General features: G+C 51.3%; 1 protein-coding gene across 2 annotated transcripts; it reads left to right on the top strand.

Annotated features, from left to right (window-relative positions):
- The first annotated feature begins 3,015 nt into the window (after positions 1 to 3,015).
- Kcng4 (potassium voltage-gated channel modifier subfamily G member 4) lies at positions 3,016 to 16,995 on the top strand. Of its 2 annotated transcripts, none has more exons than XM_048437382.3 (3): positions 3,016 to 3,743; positions 5,427 to 6,207; positions 13,682 to 16,995. In XM_048437382.3, the coding sequence occupies exons 2-3, from the start codon at positions 5,455 to 5,457 to the stop codon at positions 14,450 to 14,452; spliced, it is 1,524 nt and encodes a 507-aa protein (XP_048293339.2). In that variant the 5' UTR covers positions 3,016 to 3,743; positions 5,427 to 5,454; the 3' UTR covers positions 14,453 to 16,995. The 2 variants fall into 2 exon arrangements, with proteins under 2 accessions (XP_048293339.2, XP_085537918.1); XM_085681792.2 differs by having other exon boundaries at positions 5,419 to 6,207.
- Positions 16,996 to 18,879: the final 1,884 nt, after the last annotated feature.

Genomic DNA, 18,879 nt, shown 5'->3' with positions numbered 1-18,879 from the left:
GGTAATTGACTGCACTATAGCTCTCTGCCACTGCGGCTGCCTCTCTGGGCAGGTACTGCTGCTCCAGAGCTGGTGCCAATTGCAGATTAAATGAACACCTCGTGGCCAAGATTCCCCAGGCAAGATGATAAATACGTCCCCGCAGCTTTACAAAGCAAAATACTTCTTGACGCGCTGCGGAGGGGTATAGGAAAAGTTAAACCGGATATGAGAAATGCCGGAACTCAAACCCCACAAGAGTTGAGTCCCTGGTTGCCATGATCACTAGGAGGCGCCTTGCTGTTCACAACACTGGGCTCCTGGTATGACAGTCTGGCACCCCTACCCTCACACTACCACCATTATCACCTCCAACCCTGAGCCAACTCCTCTCCTGGAGTCTGACACTGACTCCAAATTTCCTGTCACCACGTTAAGGGCACCCCCGAAACCCTTCTTTATTCCCTGGTGAGGCAAATGCTGCCTGGTAGACCGTGTTCCACAAACTGCTGAAGCTCAGAACCCAATACACTGAAGACAGTGCCCAATACAGAACCCAGCTGGACTGCTCAAGAGACCACAGTGTACCTGCTCAATGTGGCCTGGGAGAGGCACTTTGTGTATCAGCTGCTGGAAGGGACAGTCAGTCCAGGAAGGGAGCCTGCTTGGCTGTGCTCACCCCAAACCAGGCAGAACAGGCTCTGCCACCACTGAGGGCAGCCATGAGAGGGGTCAATGGATCCTGGGGAGATGGGAAGGTGTAAAGAATAAACCTGCCTAGCACTCTAAGGTGTGGCTAAACACCACCAATCCTTTCTGAATATTGCTGTCAAGATCATATTATCACCCCAGCTGCCCATCAGAATCCCAGTCAAGGCTTGAGAGCTGTTGCACAGTCAGGGTTTAACCAAGAATCCTGTCTTGGGGAGCCTTTCCTTGTCCATGCTGGAAAGCCACATCAGTGATGCCCAGAACCCTTTAGCACAGGAGTGCAAGAGTCTGCCCTGCACCTGCCTTCCCAGCCCTCCGCAGAGCAATGCGTCCCCTTGATATGGCCGGAGTATTTACACTAGAGTAATTGGCAAGCACCATGTTTGAGGAGGTTTTTCTCCCTACAAAACCAGCCGTGGTCAGGGTATCATATACTGCCGATCAACAGTAGCCTCGGCCTGGCTGCCCCTCTACACCCACGCTCTGTTAGCGATGATCGCACTGCTGTAAGAAGGGACAGAGACGATGCTAAAGAGAAAACTGGATCAAAACTTCTGCACCTGTATGGTGCTGTGCCAAATAATTCACTTGCTACTCGCAAAGACCAGGGAGCTCCAAAGCTAAGTCACCCAGCTGCCCTGATGCCTAGAGAAAAAAGAAAACCTGCCTTGGGGTCATATAGCTATGGCACAGCAGACCTGGCTGGACAGTCAGGGAGCACCTAATCCTAACCCTGACGGGGAACCCCATGCATGGATCACGCCCACCAAGTCTTCTCACTGGCCTAGAAATTCCCAAGCAAGTCAAGCTGGCTGACCAGCAAGACTAAGGGAGAACCCTACACACACACACACACACACACACACACACACACACACACACACTCCCACACTCCCACCCTTCACCCCTGTCTTTGCCTCCCCAACACAGGACTATCAGGCATGTATTACCATATGGGATTTAAGGGATCAAATTTAGATCTGCACGCATGTGCACGCTTGAGCCCTGATTAGCACTGAGCCTTGATTAGCATCTGGACCTCGCACGCCCAGAGAGAACTAGGAGAGGAAGATAGACTCTAAGGAGGGTGGTTAACTTAAGGAACTTGTGCTGACTTGTTTTATGTCAACCTGACACAAGCTAGAGTCACCGGAGCGGAGGGAGCCTCAGTGGAGGAAATGCCTCCCTAAGACTGGGTCATAGGCAAACCTGTAGAGCATTTTCTTAATTAGTGACTGATGGAGGAGGGCCCAGGCCATAGTAGGTGAGGCTAACCCCCACCCTGAACTGGTGGTCCTGGGTTCTGTAAGAAAGCAGGCTGAGCAAGCCATGAGGAAGAAGCCAATAAGCAGCGCTCCTCCGTGGCCTCTGCATCATTTCCAGCCTCCAGGTTCCTGCCCTGTTTGAGTTTCTGCCTTGACTTACTCAGGATAGGTAAAGCAAATAAACCCTTTCCTCCCCAAGTTGCTTTGGTTATGGTGTTTCATCACAGCAATAGTAACCCTGACTAAGACAGGACTAAATCCGATGAAGAAAAGAGAGCCCGCTCCGGGGAGGGGGAAGAGACAGGACCTCGGCATCCCTCACAAAGATGCTCATCTCTGCCTGAGGCCCCAGCAGTGACTGTGGCACAGGCAGCGGGGGATGGGGGGGGAGGGCAGTGGGAAGGCGGAGAAAACAGGCTGAGTCTCCAGTTCTTGCCCTGCCATCAGACAGGCCCCCTCACCATTTCTGCAGAGCCCTAAGGTTCCCATAATACCCTCTGAGAATCCCTGCCCCCTGCCAGCTTCTTTCTCCTGCTTCCATCCCTCCACCCCTCTGCCAGGCCACAGGGAAACTCAGTTGCTCCTTCCAGAGAACTGAGGACTGCCAGGCTCTGATCCCTCTTGCTCCTGAACCCCCACATCAGATTCTGTCTGACTTCAGTGATGGTCCTAAGCTATCGCAGCGGCTAATTAGCATGATGACCTTGAATAAGCCTCTGGGGCCCTCAGAGACAGAATGGAGTCCTGAAGGTCACTTGGCTGCAAAACCTTTTAAGAAACCGAAGGACCAAGGGACAGCAAGTCCTACATTAACATGCTTCCGCAATTTCAACCTTCGCGGTTCCCGCTGTCCTCATTTGACGGGTGAGAAAACTGAGGCCCAGAGAGGTGAGGTGACTCACCAAGGACACACAGCAAGAAACTCGCTTGTGGAATCTCCCTACCTATACACGGAGCTGAGCTCATAGGAAACGTTTGTGGATTTTATATCCTGGCAGCCACCCTCCCTCCCCCTGTCACTCATGCACCTTCTACAGATAAGGAGGCTGAGTAGGAAGGCACTAACCCAGCCATTGGAGGCTGGCCTCTGGCTTCAAGCCTCTCCATTCCTAACCCTTTATACCATTTCCCTGATACCCACCATAGGCTCTGAGGCCAGGTCAGTCTGTCTCAATCTGCAAACTTCCCTGGCATCTCCCCCACCTTAGTGCACGAGGAGGCTGCAATAGCCTGGTCCTCAGGTCCCTAGCTGCCCCAGCTCCTCCTGAGCTCAGCTCCTCCTCACAGAGAAGAGAGGACAGACACTCTCCTTGCCTCCCGGGTGCTTGGCAGAGCAGCCACAGCTCCCGCCCGCTGCCTGGCTGATGGAGAGATTAATCCTAAGCCCTTCCCGTCAGCACCCCCACCCCCCACCCTGGGCAGGACCATGCTGGCTGTTCCTGTGGGACTTGGAGCACCAAGTCCGTTGCTGAGGCAGGACGGCTGGCCCAGCTCCCTGCAGCATTCGGACCTTCAGCTCTCAGGAGGAAGGAGGGCTTCAGAGTCCTTCTAGAAAGCCACCTTGCGCCCCTGCTCTTCTGCAGAATCAGAATGAATAAACTTCTGGTCTATAGAGGAGGCCGGAGAAACTGACGCTGCCAGGGATGCTATGTTGCCAGCTGGTTTGGTTTGTGTGCCCCCCCCCCACCTCTCTGACACAAAACTGTCTCTTTCCTGGTCACTGAGAGAGACATGGGCTCCCCATGTCCGGCAGAGAACTGGCTGGGAACGGACTTCCTAAGACTAGCGGTGAGTTAACTTGGGAGGAACTTGTTTGTCCTGGGGTGGGATGTTTTAGAGCAGTGGCTGGGCTAAACAGCTTGGCAGAAGGGACTTTTGGAGAGAATTACTTTCCCCGGGGCTCTGGAGGAGTTCTGCTGGCCAGCTGTTAGGGGAGCAAAGACGGCAAAATCAGATCTGTTCAGTGGAAGGAGATGGAGCAAGATTCTGGCTCTGGGCTAACCGAACCCCAGACCAGGAAGACCAATGTTGGGTTGGATTCAGATTTGCTGTGTGACCTTGGACGAGTCCCTTCAGCTCTCTAGGACTTAGTTTTTGCTCTGGAAATTGAGAAAGCTTGGAAAGAACTCCCTAGACTCTTTGCAGGCTGCTCTCCTCCCACTGGCTGTGTGCTGTGAACCAAGGAACGCATGCAAAATAACAGAGGGTACTGCAGCGCATGTGAAACACGGCAGCCCAGCTCGCTCCTCACCGGCCGCCACAATCCAGCAGGCTCTGAAATTGGAAAGCACTTTTATTTCCATCGGCTCCTGATTGGAGTGCCTCTCTCAATGTACAGTTATAGGTGCCTGGAGACAGCTCTGGCTGGAATGAATAGCGGAAGAAATGGTCGCACAATAGGGAGGTTGAGACATAGCACGGAAATAATTTTTAAAAATATGCGAGCAAGCAAACATCAAAAACACTTGTCTTAGTGAAGCCCCTAAATAGGTCTGTGATGGAGAGAGCATTAGAAGCCGCTTCACTCCACAGATAGGAAATGACATCCCAGTGAGGGGAGTAACCACTTCAAGGTCACACAGCAAGGGTGGCTGAGGCAAACACAAAATGCATGTCTGAGTAGGAAAAAGTTGTCCAAAGTGGGAGGTGTCCTCCACCCTCATACCAGGGTCCTCTGAATGAGAGAGAAAACCAGGGGGTGAATCTTTTGTGGGGAGCTTCTGAGAAGTCGGGTGCCTCGCAATGCCGCCACGGTTCTCAGTCCCTGTGCGTTTGGTGGCTGACCCTCACTGAGCCTTACTGAACTGTATTTGCTAAACAGTGGTCAAGATGCTGGGCCTGGGTTTCCTCATCTGCCAAGGTAAACTGGGCCTGACTCCCTCATGGGACGGTTGGTATGAGTCTGCTAAAGGAACTAGCTGTGTTAGAGCACCTAGAAGTGACGGTTATGGGTGCTGCATGTGTGCATTGCTCACTGGCCTGGCCCACAGAGTGGGAACTCGAGCTTCTCCACTCACACAGACCAAGCAGAGGGTCCAGAGAGATTGAGTCACTCCTCAGAACACAGCCACACGGGGCCCCTGCAGGGATGACCCAAGGGTCAACATTAGAGAAGAGAGAAAGGAAGCCACATGTTCAAGACCCCATAGTCTGGGATGGGTTCAGGATCCATTCCATCTCCATTCTCAAAATGTCTGTGTCAGGGAGAAGGAGATGAACATGAAGTACCTCTCTCCTTAGTGTAGTGGGCAGCACACCTGTATCATGGATGTACATGCTTCCACAGGGGTAGGGACGTGTCCAGTGGCATGACCCAAGCACATAGTAACTGCCCGGTAACCAAGAAGTAAACAGGAGGTTCAGAGATGGCTGAAGCAGCTGCAGGTATAACGCACAAATGCAGCAATGTTTGTACTACCAAGACTCATGCTCCCTTTCTTCTTTTGTTCTTCTTCTTCTGGAGGCCGGCAGGTGAGCCCTGGCCCCACAGTCTGTGGCAATGCCCACGTCTTCCAGAGACAGGGACCTGCTTCCAGGACACCATCACTTTGGCTCCTGCAGCCCCTTGAGCCAGCTCTGGCCTGATCCAGAGCCTCAGTCAGTGAAGGGCCTTTACTACCGCAGGGCCCGGAAGGTGGGCTCCCTGGACGCCTCTCCAGAGGCCGACCTGAAGAAGGAGATCCTGGTGAACGTGGGTGGCCGGCGATATCTGCTGCCCTGGAGCACCCTGGATGCTTTCCCGCTAAGCCGCCTAAGCAGACTCCGGCTGTGCCGCAGCTACGAGGAGATCACACAGCTCTGTGATGACTATGACGAGAGCAGCCAGGAGTTCTTCTTTGACAGGAGCCCCAATGCCTTCGGGGTGATCGTGAGCTTTCTAGCCGCGGGAAAGCTGGTGCTTCTGCGGGAGATGTGCGCGCTGTCGTTCCGGGAAGAGTTGAGCTACTGGGGCATCGAGGAAGCCAACCTGGAACGCTGCTGCCTGCGCAAACTCATGAAGAAGCTGGAGGAGGCAGCGGAGCTGCGCCGGGAGGAGGCTATGCAGCGCCAGCAGCAGCGCCAGGCCTGCCACTCTGAAGTACAGTCCTCGCGATGGGCACGCAGCATGAACCAGCTGCGTGAGATGGTGGAGGACCCACAGTCGGGGCTGCCCGGGAAAGTCTTTGCCTGCCTCTCCATTCTCTTCGTGGCCACCACGGCTGTCAGTCTGTGTGTGAGCACCATGCCCGACTTCAGGGCTGAGGAGGACAAGGTGAGTGGTTGCCCATCAGGGACCATGGGACAGCTCAGGGACATTTAGGAAACCATTGGAGACAGGGTCTCATGTAGCCAGGCTTGTCTCAACTTGCCCAGTGAGGCCTTAAACCTTTGATCTTCCTGTCTATACCGCCTGACTGCTGGGACTACAGGTGTATGTACATCACCAAACCCTGTTTTATGCTGTACTGGGAATTGAACCCAGGGCTTCCTGCATGCTAGGCAAGCTCTCCAATTACTGAGCTATAGCTCTAGTCCTTTTTTGTTGTTGTTGTTGTTTTAAGATTGGGTCTCATGCAGTCCAGACTGGCCGAGAGCTCTCTGTCCAGTCAAGGCTAGCCTCCAATTCATCATCCTACTGCTGCCATCCTCTGAGTGCTGGGAGGACAAACATGTGTCCCCACACCCAACTAAATGTCTTCATTTAAATAAGCAGGGGAATATGAATACTATCCTAAGTGAAATATATACAGTTTTATTTTTTTTAAATATTTATTTATTTTTATTATGTATACAATATTCTGTCTGCATGTATGCCCGAAGGCCAGAAGAGGACATCAGACTTCATTACAGATGGTTGTGAGCCACCATGTGGTTGCTGGGAATTAAACTCAGGACCTTTGGAAGAGCAGGCAATGCTCTTAACCACTGAGCCATCTCTCCAGCCCTTGTATATAGTTTTAGACACCCCAGCCACAAGTATAAGTCTTTCACCTTTATTGTTAGGATGGGGACCTTTGAAGTCATTGTGTGTTCCTGGCTCTGTAGGGAACCCTGGATATTGACAAAGTCATGTCTGGTTTGGGATGGTGGGAAGAACCATCATCCACTTCCCAGGTCCTGTGATGGGGATGGAGAGTGCTGGTCCTCACTGATCTTAGTTACCTCCTCAGTAAAATGGGAGACATTTCTCTGAACGTTCCCATATTTATTGCCTTTAGTGTTTATTGAGCAACTACTTCATGTTAAGTATTGGCCCAGAACCCAGATCCCTGCACAGGAGCCAACCCTACCCCAGACGGAGACTCAACAATGCTGCATGTATTTCCTCTGGCTGAGGGATAGTTTGTAGCAGAAACACTCGGCCCTTTTTTTTCTGGTTGCCACCTCCCACAAAGTCTCTTAGTATCTCTGGGGAAGAACTCAGAGACTGGTTCTTGGCAGCCCCAACAAGCTAGGCTTGGCCGCCCATCCTCAACAGACCAAGTAAACAATAGTGAAAATCAGAGAGGTAATTAATCAATGTGACCACATTGTGGGAAGAGAAATTAATGGAGATGTCCAGTGGTCCCCAAGTCATCTTCGGGTTCCGATGTGAAGTCTGTATTTAAATTACATTGTAATTATAATTCTAAAGGGTATGTGTTTAGGCACATGTGCCTCAACATGCTTATGGTCTAGAGGACATGCATGGGGAGGTCAGAGGACAACCTGCAAGAGTCGATTCTCTCCTACCATGTGGGACCTGGGCCATCAGGCCTGGGATAATTTAAGTTAAGAAAAGCTGGCAAGAAATAAGCCAAGCTAAGGTCAGGCATTTATAGAAACGAATAAGACTCTGTGTGATTATTTGGGAACTGGGTGGCAGGCCCCACAAAGAGTAAAAACAACAAAAACAAACAAACAAACAAACAACTACACGTAGGCAGAATGTTTCCTCTGGGTCAAGGTCACTTTAGGTCTGCTAGGACCCAGGACCTAACCCTCAACAAGCCCAGTAACACTAGGGGGGAAAAGGCTTAAGCCTGGTGCCAGCCCTAGGTGGAACTTGTCTCCTGGAGAGAAATTCGCCTGCAGATCTTTCCAGCCCTCTACTTAACTCTCAGACCAGTGAGATGGCTCTGTGGGTAAACCATGGGTAAAGGTGCTTGCCAAGCCTAACAAGCTGACCCATCTACCTTCTGTCTCTGAGTTTTTACCTTTCTCTCTTCTATATTTCTTTCTTTCCTTCTTATTCTATGGCTGGTAGTGTGGCTGGGTGACTGACCCCTGGCATCCTGTTCTTCTCCTCCTTTTCTTGCTCCTTCCTCTCCTCTCTTTCTCCTTCTATTTATTCTCTCTGCCCAGCTATTGGCCATTCAGCTCTTTATTAGACCAATCAGGTGTCTTAGGCAGACAAAGTAACACAGCTTCACAGAGTTAAACAAATGCAACATAAAAGAATGCAACACTGGGGCTGGAGAGATGGCTCAGAGGTTAAGAGCATTGCCTGCTCTTCCAAAGGTCCTGAGTTCAATTCCCAGCAACCACATGGTGGCTCACAACCATCTGTAATGGGGTCTGGCGCCCTCTTCTGGCCTGTAGGCATACATGCAGACAGAATATTGTATGCATAATAAATAAATATTTAAAACAAAAGGAATGCAACACATCTTTAAATAAATATTAAACAAATGTTCCACGACATAAACAAATGTAACACGTCTTAAACTAATAATCCACCACACCTGTGCACCCCTACATTCTCTTCACAGACAGCTGTGAGACACCAAGGACCCCAGGAACCAGATGGTCTGTGTCCTGGTCTTCTTTCTGTTGCTCAGATAAGCATCCTGATTAAACACAAATTGGAGAGGAAAGGGTTTATTTGACTGGCCCTTCCAGATCACAGGTCATCAGTGAAGGAAGTTAGGGCAGGAACTCAAGCAAGGACCTGAAGCAGAAACCACAGAGGAGGAGGAAGACTACTTACTGGTTACTGTTCAGCTAGCTCTCTTACACAGCCCAGGCCCTCCTGTCTAGGGACAGTGCCACCCACAGTAGGCTGGACCCTCCTACATAAATGAGCATGCCAATAGGCCAATCTGATGAAGGCAGTTCCTCCATTGAGACTCTCTTAGAGTCTCTTGACTTTGTAAAGCCTACAGCTGAACTAACTAGAAGAATCTCAAAGCTGAAATAGGAGCCTGCATTTGTTCGGAAGGCAGATGAAAAGCTTGAAACTAGAACTAGACCTAAGGTAGAGCATGGCTTCTCTCCAACTTTACACTATAGCTCTCTTATCACCCAGGCCTCCATCTATATTAGATTATGATAAACAAGGAGGCAGATTAAAAGCACACACACATATGTTTGTATTCACATCACATGCATACACATGTACACACACACACACACACCCATCATTTCCTCACAGACTTGCCCCACACACAGTACAGCCGGACCAGAGAATCAGCATACACCTTACACAGGATAAGGTCTCCACAAATATTTGCTGTGTTTCATCTGATTGACCGTGGCGATATTCTGTTCATGATCTAACAAATAAAGCTTGCCTGGAGATCAGAGGGCAGAGCTAACCACTAGAGGCCAGGGAGTGGTGGCGCACACCTTTAATCTCAGGACTCCAGGAACAGACTCTATTAGTTCAAGATCACCCTGGGCTACACGAAATTGATCCAGTCTGAAAGAGAAACAGTTCACACAAGGATGATCCCAGCACTTACTTGGGATCACACGCCTTTCATCCTAGTACAAAGGAGGTGGAGACAGGAGTGATATGGTTGGGTGGAGAGAGGAACATAAGGCGGGAGGAGACAAGAGCTCAGTGCAGTCTGAGCAGGCAGTCTGAGGACAGGATCGCCCTTTAGGTCTGAGCACTGGTAGAGGTAAGGACTCTAGTGGCTGGCTGCTCTGCTTCTCTGATCCTATGGCTTTCACCCTCTGATAGCTGACTCTGAGATTTGTACTATAACTGACCAATGTTTTCTCCCAAAGAAAAAGATAAATAACACTCAAATCCTCAGTCTTTCCAATGGCTGAGCTCCACCCTGAGACTGGAGTTGCCACCAGGAGCATCCCCTAACCCCAAGAGTCTTTTAGCACAAAGCATGCCATGGGAAAATCTGCTTGCCCACGGGGATATCTACATGTCGATTTTGCTTCTGAAGATCAGGGTACATTATGCAATGTCCATATCCCAGTCAGGGATACCGGGTCGCAGCTGCTGAAGAATCACACATGTGTCCTCCACGTGCCTGCCCTCCTTTTGCAGGGAGAGAAGACAGTGTGGGGAGCTTCCCTGTGCAGAGGAGTGAGGGCATCGCAGGGCCTAAGGCTTTGAAAATGACTAAGAGTGCAAACCCAGGCCGGGCTTAACGCCATTGCCACTGGGAAAATCAAATTAGGGGCAGGTCACAAATTTGCAGTCCTAGGCAGCCCAGAGTTGTCCCTGAGAAACTGGCAGCTTGTCCCATGGGGTAAGAGGGATTCGTGTTCAGAGACAGCCACAGTGTCCTTGCGCTTACTCTCCGGTGGAGCCACCTTTGTACATGCTGCCCTTTCTCTGCTTTTTTGGGGATTATATTTCAGAGAGCCAGGGAGGCTGAAGCCAGGCAATCCTAAAATGTTTGTTCTTTCAAGACAGTGCCTCGACATTTACATAAAAAGCATTTGTTCTCTCTAGTATATGCCTTGTCTTTCTTATTTGTCCTCAGGGGACAGCAGGCAGGCAGAGAGAGGCTCTATTTAGTCAGTCAGCTGTTAAGGCTGGCCGGTTTCTCCTGAGGAAAGCCATAGGGCACGGGGATTTAATGACACCCTGAGGAACTCAGAGCCTGTGTTTGTGACCCATAGAAACCCAGATTCCTTTGCTTTGTCACCGCTGCCATCTGGCTGTGTCATGCTTGTTGTCCATTGGTGGATTGGTCGATGACCTTTGTGGGGTTTCCTCTTGTTGGCCAGGGTCTGGAGCTCAGTTGGAAGAGTGTTCGTCCAGCCTGTGAGAAGCTTTGATCCCTAGCAGAGCATAAACCAAGTGTGGTAGCTCACACCTATAATCCCAAAGGTGTAGGCAGGAGGATCAGAAGTTCAAGGTCATGTTCGGCTACCAGGAGACTGTGGAATGCTGTGTCTGTTCCCTTGTGCATAGTTCATTCCTCTTGTGTGTGCACATAGGCATGACCTTGCTGAGTCTTGAGTATGAGTTTAACCCCCGGAGGAGCTTCCACGTTGTTCCCTAAATTCAAGTTCCCTGTAACCCAGACCATCAGAGTCTCTCCCCGCCCCCCTCACCTTTCTCTCTCTCTCATTCTCTGTGCAGCTCAGACAACTTTCGGGAGCTGTTTTTTCCCCTTCCACCACATGGGTCCAGGCACATAGTCAAGCTTGCCTCGGCCGCAAGAGCTTTAACCGGCTGAGCCATCTTGTCAGCCCTCAGTCTTCTTTTAATCACGGTTTTCAGGCGCGCACATTGAAACTTCTTAAAAAAAAAAAACAAAAAAAAAAAAAACAGACAAAACAGACAAAAAACCACACCCCTGCAATCCCACCTTTGCCAATCTAGACTATTTTTCTCACCCCAAAATTTACTTTGGGCCCTCCCCAGTCAACCTAGGGTTCCCTGAGCAGTTGTTTGTTTGTTTATTTATTTATTTTACTTTTTTGGTTTTTCAAGACGGGGCTTCTCTTTGTAGCTTTGGAGCCTGTCCTGGAACTTGCTCTGTAAACCAGGTCAGGCTCGAACTCAGATTCGCCTGCCTCTGCCTCCCGAGTGCTGGGATTAAAGGCGTGCGCCGCCACTGCCTGACTGAGCAGTTATTTTGATGGTTGGAGTCCTGGAGGTGAGCCTCCCCTAGTCCCAACTGTTGCCTGTCTGTGGCCGCTGGCTTGCTAGGCCCTATAAGCCTGTGTGGTCTTTTCACTTCTACTGAAGCCTCCTCAGGCCTGGCTCATCTTGACTTTAGGAATAAGCAGCATTCTCCTCACTACCCCCAGAGACAAGGCATGCGCCATGGAGGCTGGTTCCCCCACTTGGCCTGGAATTAGGAGGAATCCCCAAACCAGAATTTTCTGTGCCTAATCCAGAAAGATGAGAACAGTGTAGACCAAAGTGCCCTGGCCCCAGTAGCCAGAGTCTTCCTCAGAGAGAAACAAGTGTTTTGTTTTTGTTTTGTTTTCTTCTTCTTCTCTCTTTCCTTTATATAGGCAGGGCTAGACTGAGCGTCACATCCTCAACTGGAGCCCTACATCCATCTCTTGTGTCCCAGCATGGCTGCAGAGATGCCAGCTCCTGCAGTCGGGCACCAGGCTGGTTAGCATGCAGGGCAGAGCCGGATGCAGGTGGAGTGACTAGGCAGAGCCAGTCTGCTGCAGTGCAGGGAGGGCCGACGGCCCAGACCAGGGGAGGGAGGACAGAGTGTACATGGCTTGAATAGCCAAACACCAGCACCAGAGGCAGAAGCTCAGCCTGCTGGGGCCTGCTGGGCCTCCAGAGTCACCTTCCCCAGCTGCTGGTCACTGAACCCAGCTTTCTCTACTTGCCTGTTTCATTCTCCCTTGGGGTGTTGGTCCTTTGTGGCAGGCCCCTTTACTGTCCTAGAGCCAAGAAGGGGGTCAGTGTGAGGAGCTCGCAGCCTTGATCGATGCCCTTGACCTAGCAATGCTGCTTCTATAGGTGACAAGATGTGGCCGTAGCTGTAACAGAGGCAGGAAATCCAGCTTTCCACCAGGTTGATCTACCATGTACAATAATGGACAACTCAGCCCACGGGACATAGCAAGATCAAACTGTGTCTCCGGGGCAGTGGTTTTCAACCTGTGGGTCACAACCCCTTTGGGGGGAGTTGCATATCAGACATTCTACATATGAGATATTTACATTATGATTCATAACAGGAGTAAAATAACAGTTAAGAAATAGCAACAAAAATAACTATGTTCGGGGGTCATCACAACATGAAGAACTATATTAAAGTCACAGCATCAGGAAGGTTGAGAACCACTGCTCTAGGACCTGGGAAGACGGCTTGGTGGGTTAGTCGTTTGATTGACATGCACAAGGACCTGAGTCAGAGCCCTGGAATGCACATGAAAAAGCTGGTGTCATGACATGCACCTGGAATCCCAGCACTGGGGAGGTAGACACAGGCAGATCCCTGGGGCTTGCCAGCCAGCCAGCCAGCCTAGCCTACTTGGCAAGCCCCAGGTCAGTAAGAGACCCTGTCCCAAAAGAAAAACCAAAAATCCCATAAAACAAAGTGGACAGAGCCCAGTAGGGGTGGCACACACGCCTTTAACCCCAGCACTCGGGAGGCAAAGGCAGGCAGATCTCTGTGAGTTCGAGGCCAGCCTGGTGTACAAGAGCTAGTTCCAGGACAGGCTCTAAAGCGACAGAAAAACCCTGTCTCAAAAAACAAAAAAAGAAAAAAACAAAACAACAACAACAAAAAAACCCAAAGAGGACAGAGCCTGAAGAATTACAGCCCCAATTGTTTTCTGGCCATCACACGTACGTGCGTGTGTGCCCCCCCACACACACACACAGCTAGCAAGGCTTTTCAGAGGGAAGCCCTCCTCACATACCCACAGAACCACCACGGAGATACTCACCATGCCTTCTCCACCATGACTGGCTGTTCCTCGGAAACCATGAACCGGTATAAATCCTTCCCCCTTTAAGCCGCTGTGCTGTGGTGCCAGGTTTTAAGGGCCGCTGACTAACCCGTGCTTCTGTGGCTCTCTCACCCCAGGGAGAATGCACGAGAAAGTGCTACTACATCTTCGTGGTGGAGACCATCTGTGTGGCCTGGTTCTCCCTGGAGTTCTGTCTGCGTTTTGCCCAGGCCCGGAACAAATGTCAGTTCTTCCGTGGGCCCCTGAATGTCATTGACATTCTAGCCATCTCCCCATACTACGTGTCGCTTGTGGTGTCCGAGGAGTCCCCGGAGGCCGGCGAGAGGCTGAGTGGCAGCTCCTACCTGGAGAAAGTCGGACTGGTGCTGCGTGTTTTGCGGGCGCTACGTATCCTCTACGTGATGCGGCTGGCCCGCCACTCGCTGGGACTGCAGACGCTGGGTCTCACGGTGCGTCGCTGCGCCAGGGAGTTTGGCCTTCTGCTGCTCTTCCTGGGTGTGGCAGTCACCCTCTTCTCCCCTCTAGTCTACGTGGCTGAGAATGAGTCTGGAAGGGTCCTAGAGTTCACCAGCATCCCCGCGTCCTACTGGTGGGCCATCATCTCCATGACCACGGTCGGTTATGGGGACATGGTCCCTCGCAGCGTTCCCGGTCAGATGGTGGCTCTGAGCAGCATTCTTAGTGGGATCCTCATCATGGCCTTCCCAGCCACATCCATCTTTCACACCTTCTCCCATTCCTACCTGGAGCTGAAGCGGGAGCAGGAGCAGGTCCAGGCCCGCCTCCGGCGTCTTCAGAACACAAACTCGGCCAGCGAAAGGGAGCTTCTGAGCGATGTGGATGACCTGGTCCCCGAGGGCCTGGTCTCCCCCATCCGCTATGTGTAGCTCCTACCACCTTAGGAATGCGCCATAATTTCAACTCATCCCACGGCTGAGACAAGCTTCTGCACCTCTCCGGTGGACCATATAGGGGTGTTCTCAGAATGCTGACTTCCAAAGCCATAACACCACTGGTGTGATCCTGGGCATAATCCTTGTCCTTTCCCAGCTCCCTGCCAGCTACTGGGCACAGTTCATCTTGGTAGGCTGAATCGGTGGCCTTGTGTTCTTTCCCCTCCCTTGCAGACTCTGCTATTCCATCCTGGGTCCTGGATGCTCACTAACTGACCACCGCTAATAGTGAAATACGGGGTCTGCAGATTTCCACCCTCTCCCCCAGACTCCCTGTCCTAGTTCATGTCACCCCAGAGGGCTCAGGCACTGAGACCTGTTCAAAGTTCCATGCAGCCTGCAAGGAACTTGGCTGGATCCCAGGCGGATCATGGGCTCTCTCACTTCCTGCCACCACCAGACGAGTTTTCAAATGCAGTGGAAGCACTCACTGTTCTAGATGCTCTTAGCCAAGAAGGCAGCCCTAGCCACTACAACAAATCCTGTCAGGGTCTCATGAAAGCGAGCCTACTGTCACCTCTGACACTGCTAGGGACTTGGGCTGTAGGGCCACCTGCAAATACCCAGCTGGCCAGCCTGACTCTTGGTGGACACTCTGGTTCTACAGCTCGTACTTTTGACAAGGAGACTCTGAGAACCGTACAACGTCCTTTCAGAGAACAGCAGCACCAGGAGGAGCCTCAGCTTTCCACAAGCAACTAAACATCACTGACCCAGCTCAGCAGTACAGCCTTAGGCCTGCCTGGTTCTAGCTCCCCACATCTGACCCCCACTGATGGAGGCTGGGCATTCCTGGTGACTGTGTGCGTCCACATATCTGTGTGCTCCTTTGTCAGCAGACTCGACCCTTGGATCCACAGAGGAGGTAGCGTGCTGTGAACATGACTTACAGAGATGGACCAGAAAGCAGCAGAGGCCCTGAGCAGCCGGTGCCCCCAGAGTTTCCCAAGACACCCCTGAGCAGCCAGTGCCCCCAGAGTTTCCCAAGACACAGGGTCTAATGCTGGAGGGGCGCCTGGGGGGGGCAGAGCAGACGGGGAGAAGGAGGTGCTGGATCTCAGAGCCTTACCGAAGACAGCACTGTGACTGTGCTAGGCATGAGGACAAGGACGACAGCCCAAGCCAAGGTGGGAGTGACATCCACCCAGGATGTCCCGTGGGTTCACCTCCCCCACATCACTACCAATCTGGCACAGCACACTCGGGAGACATCTCCGTGATACTTTTCAGCAGAGACACAGCTGTACTGTCATCCAGTATTGGCTGTAAGGCCACTGGAGAGAGGACACGGGGCACCAGTAAGTGGCAGTGAGATAGATGGGGCTCTGTGAGTCTGACATGGCTCAGAGGTGGCATGCAGTCAGTCCTGGAGCCCTGCTCTTACATGCCTGGCTATTGGTCCTTCTGCCGGTATTGAACTGAGCCCTTTTGGGTGCCAGGCTCACTTCCCCTGTCTGCAGCCCACAGCCAATGACTTTCCAGAGAAGCCACAACATCTAAGCTAAAGTGCGTCTTGCCCATGTGGGAACTCTCACATCCTCTGATTCCCCCAGCAGATACATACACGTCTCCATCTCTCTAGACCTCAAGGTCCGGAGAGCACCTTAGTTCTTACCAAGCTCACATGTCTCAAGCAAGCCCTTTGTATCACTCTAGGAGAGCTGATCCCCTGATGAGGCCTTGGGTATGCTGTTCTGTTCCAGGGATCAGCCAGCAGAGTCCTGGGGAGACCTGAATGTATTCTGGAAGTATATAAAAAGTAGCTATATTAATCTTTTGTACCAGTCTAATTTTTGTTTGTTTTGAGACAGGATCTCACAATATAGTCCAGGCTATCTTTGAACATGTAATCTTCGTGGTTCAGCCTCCTGGCTAGCACACTAATATTTTTATAGCTGTAATTAGACAAAACACTAAACAGTCAGTTTTTCCTTTATACTCTTAAGAACAGACAGCATGGGTACCATCTGAGGCCCAGGGGTTTCACTCTGTCTATGATTGTGAGCAGGTCCCTTTGCCTACCTGTAAACCACATGGTTAGACCAGATCTGTGGTTCTCTAGCTGAAGTTCTACAGGATACTTTTGGGGGCTGCTGTTGTTGCAGGAAGAACAGCCAAACTGACAGAGGACCCATTGACCAATGATGATCACACATTCACACAACACCTAAAAGAATACAGAAATGCCTAGACAGTTCCTCTCCTCCAAGACAGGGCTATCCACAGATCACAGACCTGAGGTATTGAGTTCACCCTGGAACCAGAGAAGAAGTCACTGGGGACCTGGCCCCCTGTCAGCTCGGCATCTGTCCCTCTCTTCTGGCTGAAGGCCTCGTCTGCATCACATGCTTGGTATGATGCTCCCCAGCACTGTGCCTAGCCCTCACCAGGCATCCCCACGGTTCTCTGTGCCACCAAAATGTACCAAGGCCAAAAGAAAAGTCAAAAGTCAGCATAAACCCATCAAAGACACTAAACGTCTCTGTTGTCTGCACACACATACCCAGTTAGAACTCCCACGACATAAGACTTGGAAAGTTGTAAGGGATGTCTTGCTGTGGGGTTTAATTTAACGCTTTGTTTGTTTGTTTGTTTGTTTTTCTTTCTCTTGGGTAACATCCTGGGAGATGGGTCTAAGTCATCCAGGTCTGGCTTTTGCATCTCTTTTGATGTGATTGGATGGGATGGAGCTACAAGTGTGTTGCTAGGTAGTGTTTTCATCCCCATTGATTGACAGGAGCCCAGTGATCCCCAGCTGCTGTGACTGTAGCCAAAGGGGACCTTTGATTTTGAGTCACCTTCCAGCTGTTATAGATGTGGCTCCTAGAGGAAGGAACAGTGTTGACTGAAGGTCTTTCCGGTCATGCAGAATTGAGCCCAGCAGTAGTATTGAGTTAGCTCTTCAATACAATGAAAGGGACTCAAAGAGGGCCCTGACTTGGGACTGTGCCAGGACTGCAGGCTACTTCCAGGGCTTCTAGGAGAGCACCATGGCCACCAGCAGTCCCATCAACAGATGATCAGCGTGCCTCTGCATGCACATGCACTTCCGAGGGTAGAGTGTCCACTGATTTCCTTTGTTTCTCAAAGGAAGACTCTCCAAACAGGATAAAGAGCTCTAATGTCAATCAACTCCCTTTTGGAAGATGGAGAGGCCAAGGTTCAGAGAGGGAAAACCACCTGCCTAAGGTCACGCACTGGCTTATCTCATTATATTCAAGTATCTTGATCCTCACTGAGTCCTTTCTAGTATATTCTGCCGCAACCCTGGGCTCGTGGGAAGCAGGGCCTGACCTTGGAGAATGGGCTCGAGAGGAAAAGAAAGCAGCAGTTTGCCACACTGTCCTGAGCTGAGGGGCAGAGACACTGTGGAGTGTCCTAGGCATATTGTACAGCAGTAGGCAGGGGGATGGGCTTGCTGGACCTGCTCTTCCTCAAATATCCCCTAGTGATCCTGCAGGAGGTTACCATAGTCCTTCCCAGCATGGGAAACTGGGCTTCTGGGAACTCACTGCAGCCGTTCCTAACCCGGAGGTGGCTGGGAAGGCCACACAGAAAGGGACACAGTAATCAGTGCGTGAATATGTCACCATCTACCAAACCTGGCCGCTCATTCCAGATTCACCTGCCCACAGAAGTCTTTTCCTACCACCCGATTTCCATCGCTCAGGTACCACACCTCACCCTTTCCCATGATGCACTGAATACCCCACTGTGGACATTCTGTATCTCCCTCCCACTCCTCCTGGAGGAATGTGACTGTGGACGCTTTCTGGGTGGTCACTGGTACCCAGCCTATGGGTTTGTAACAGTTTGTGTGGGGACCATGTCAGATGCCATGAGTCCCAGCAAATCTTCCCCACTCTCAGAAATAAAGAGAAAGGGGATTACTATCAATGAGGGGCAGTTCCTCTCTTTGGGAGGTGATCCCAGGACACACTATGAAGAGTAGAGGCTGAGAAAGGGGAGGAAGGGGCCAGGAGGGTTGGCCTGGCCCAAAGATTGAAATAAAGCAGTAACATTTGGACAGCTTACTGCTTGCCTGAGCAGGTCAGGTAGAATGTTCCAGCAAGGCTGGTCACACTGAGGGCCTCTGTGAGGAGAACGTATCCTTCTTACAGGTAAATGAGTCCCCAAGACGCAGCATCTCCAACCCTGGACAGCTTCACAGATTCTAAAGTAGGATCTTAATGGTCTCAAGGTCCCATCTTTGCCTTTGTAAGTGTGGACAGGAAGGACGAAGGAGGGGGTGTGACTTCGGAGGCAAACTGCCAGGGCTGGCACAGTCTGGCTCGGTCCAGGCTCTGGACTCCTAGCTCTAGAGCTTCCAGCCCTGGGCAGCCTGCTCTCTGCCCAGCGCC

This window comes from Myodes glareolus, chromosome 22, assembly GCF_982192425.1.
Source record: "Myodes glareolus chromosome 22, mMyoGla1.1, whole genome shotgun sequence".
Taxonomy (NCBI): Eukaryota; Metazoa; Chordata; class Mammalia; order Rodentia; family Cricetidae; genus Myodes; species Myodes glareolus.
The sequence above is the reverse complement of the archived record's forward strand: the minus strand, read 5'-3'. Positions and strand labels throughout refer to the sequence as shown.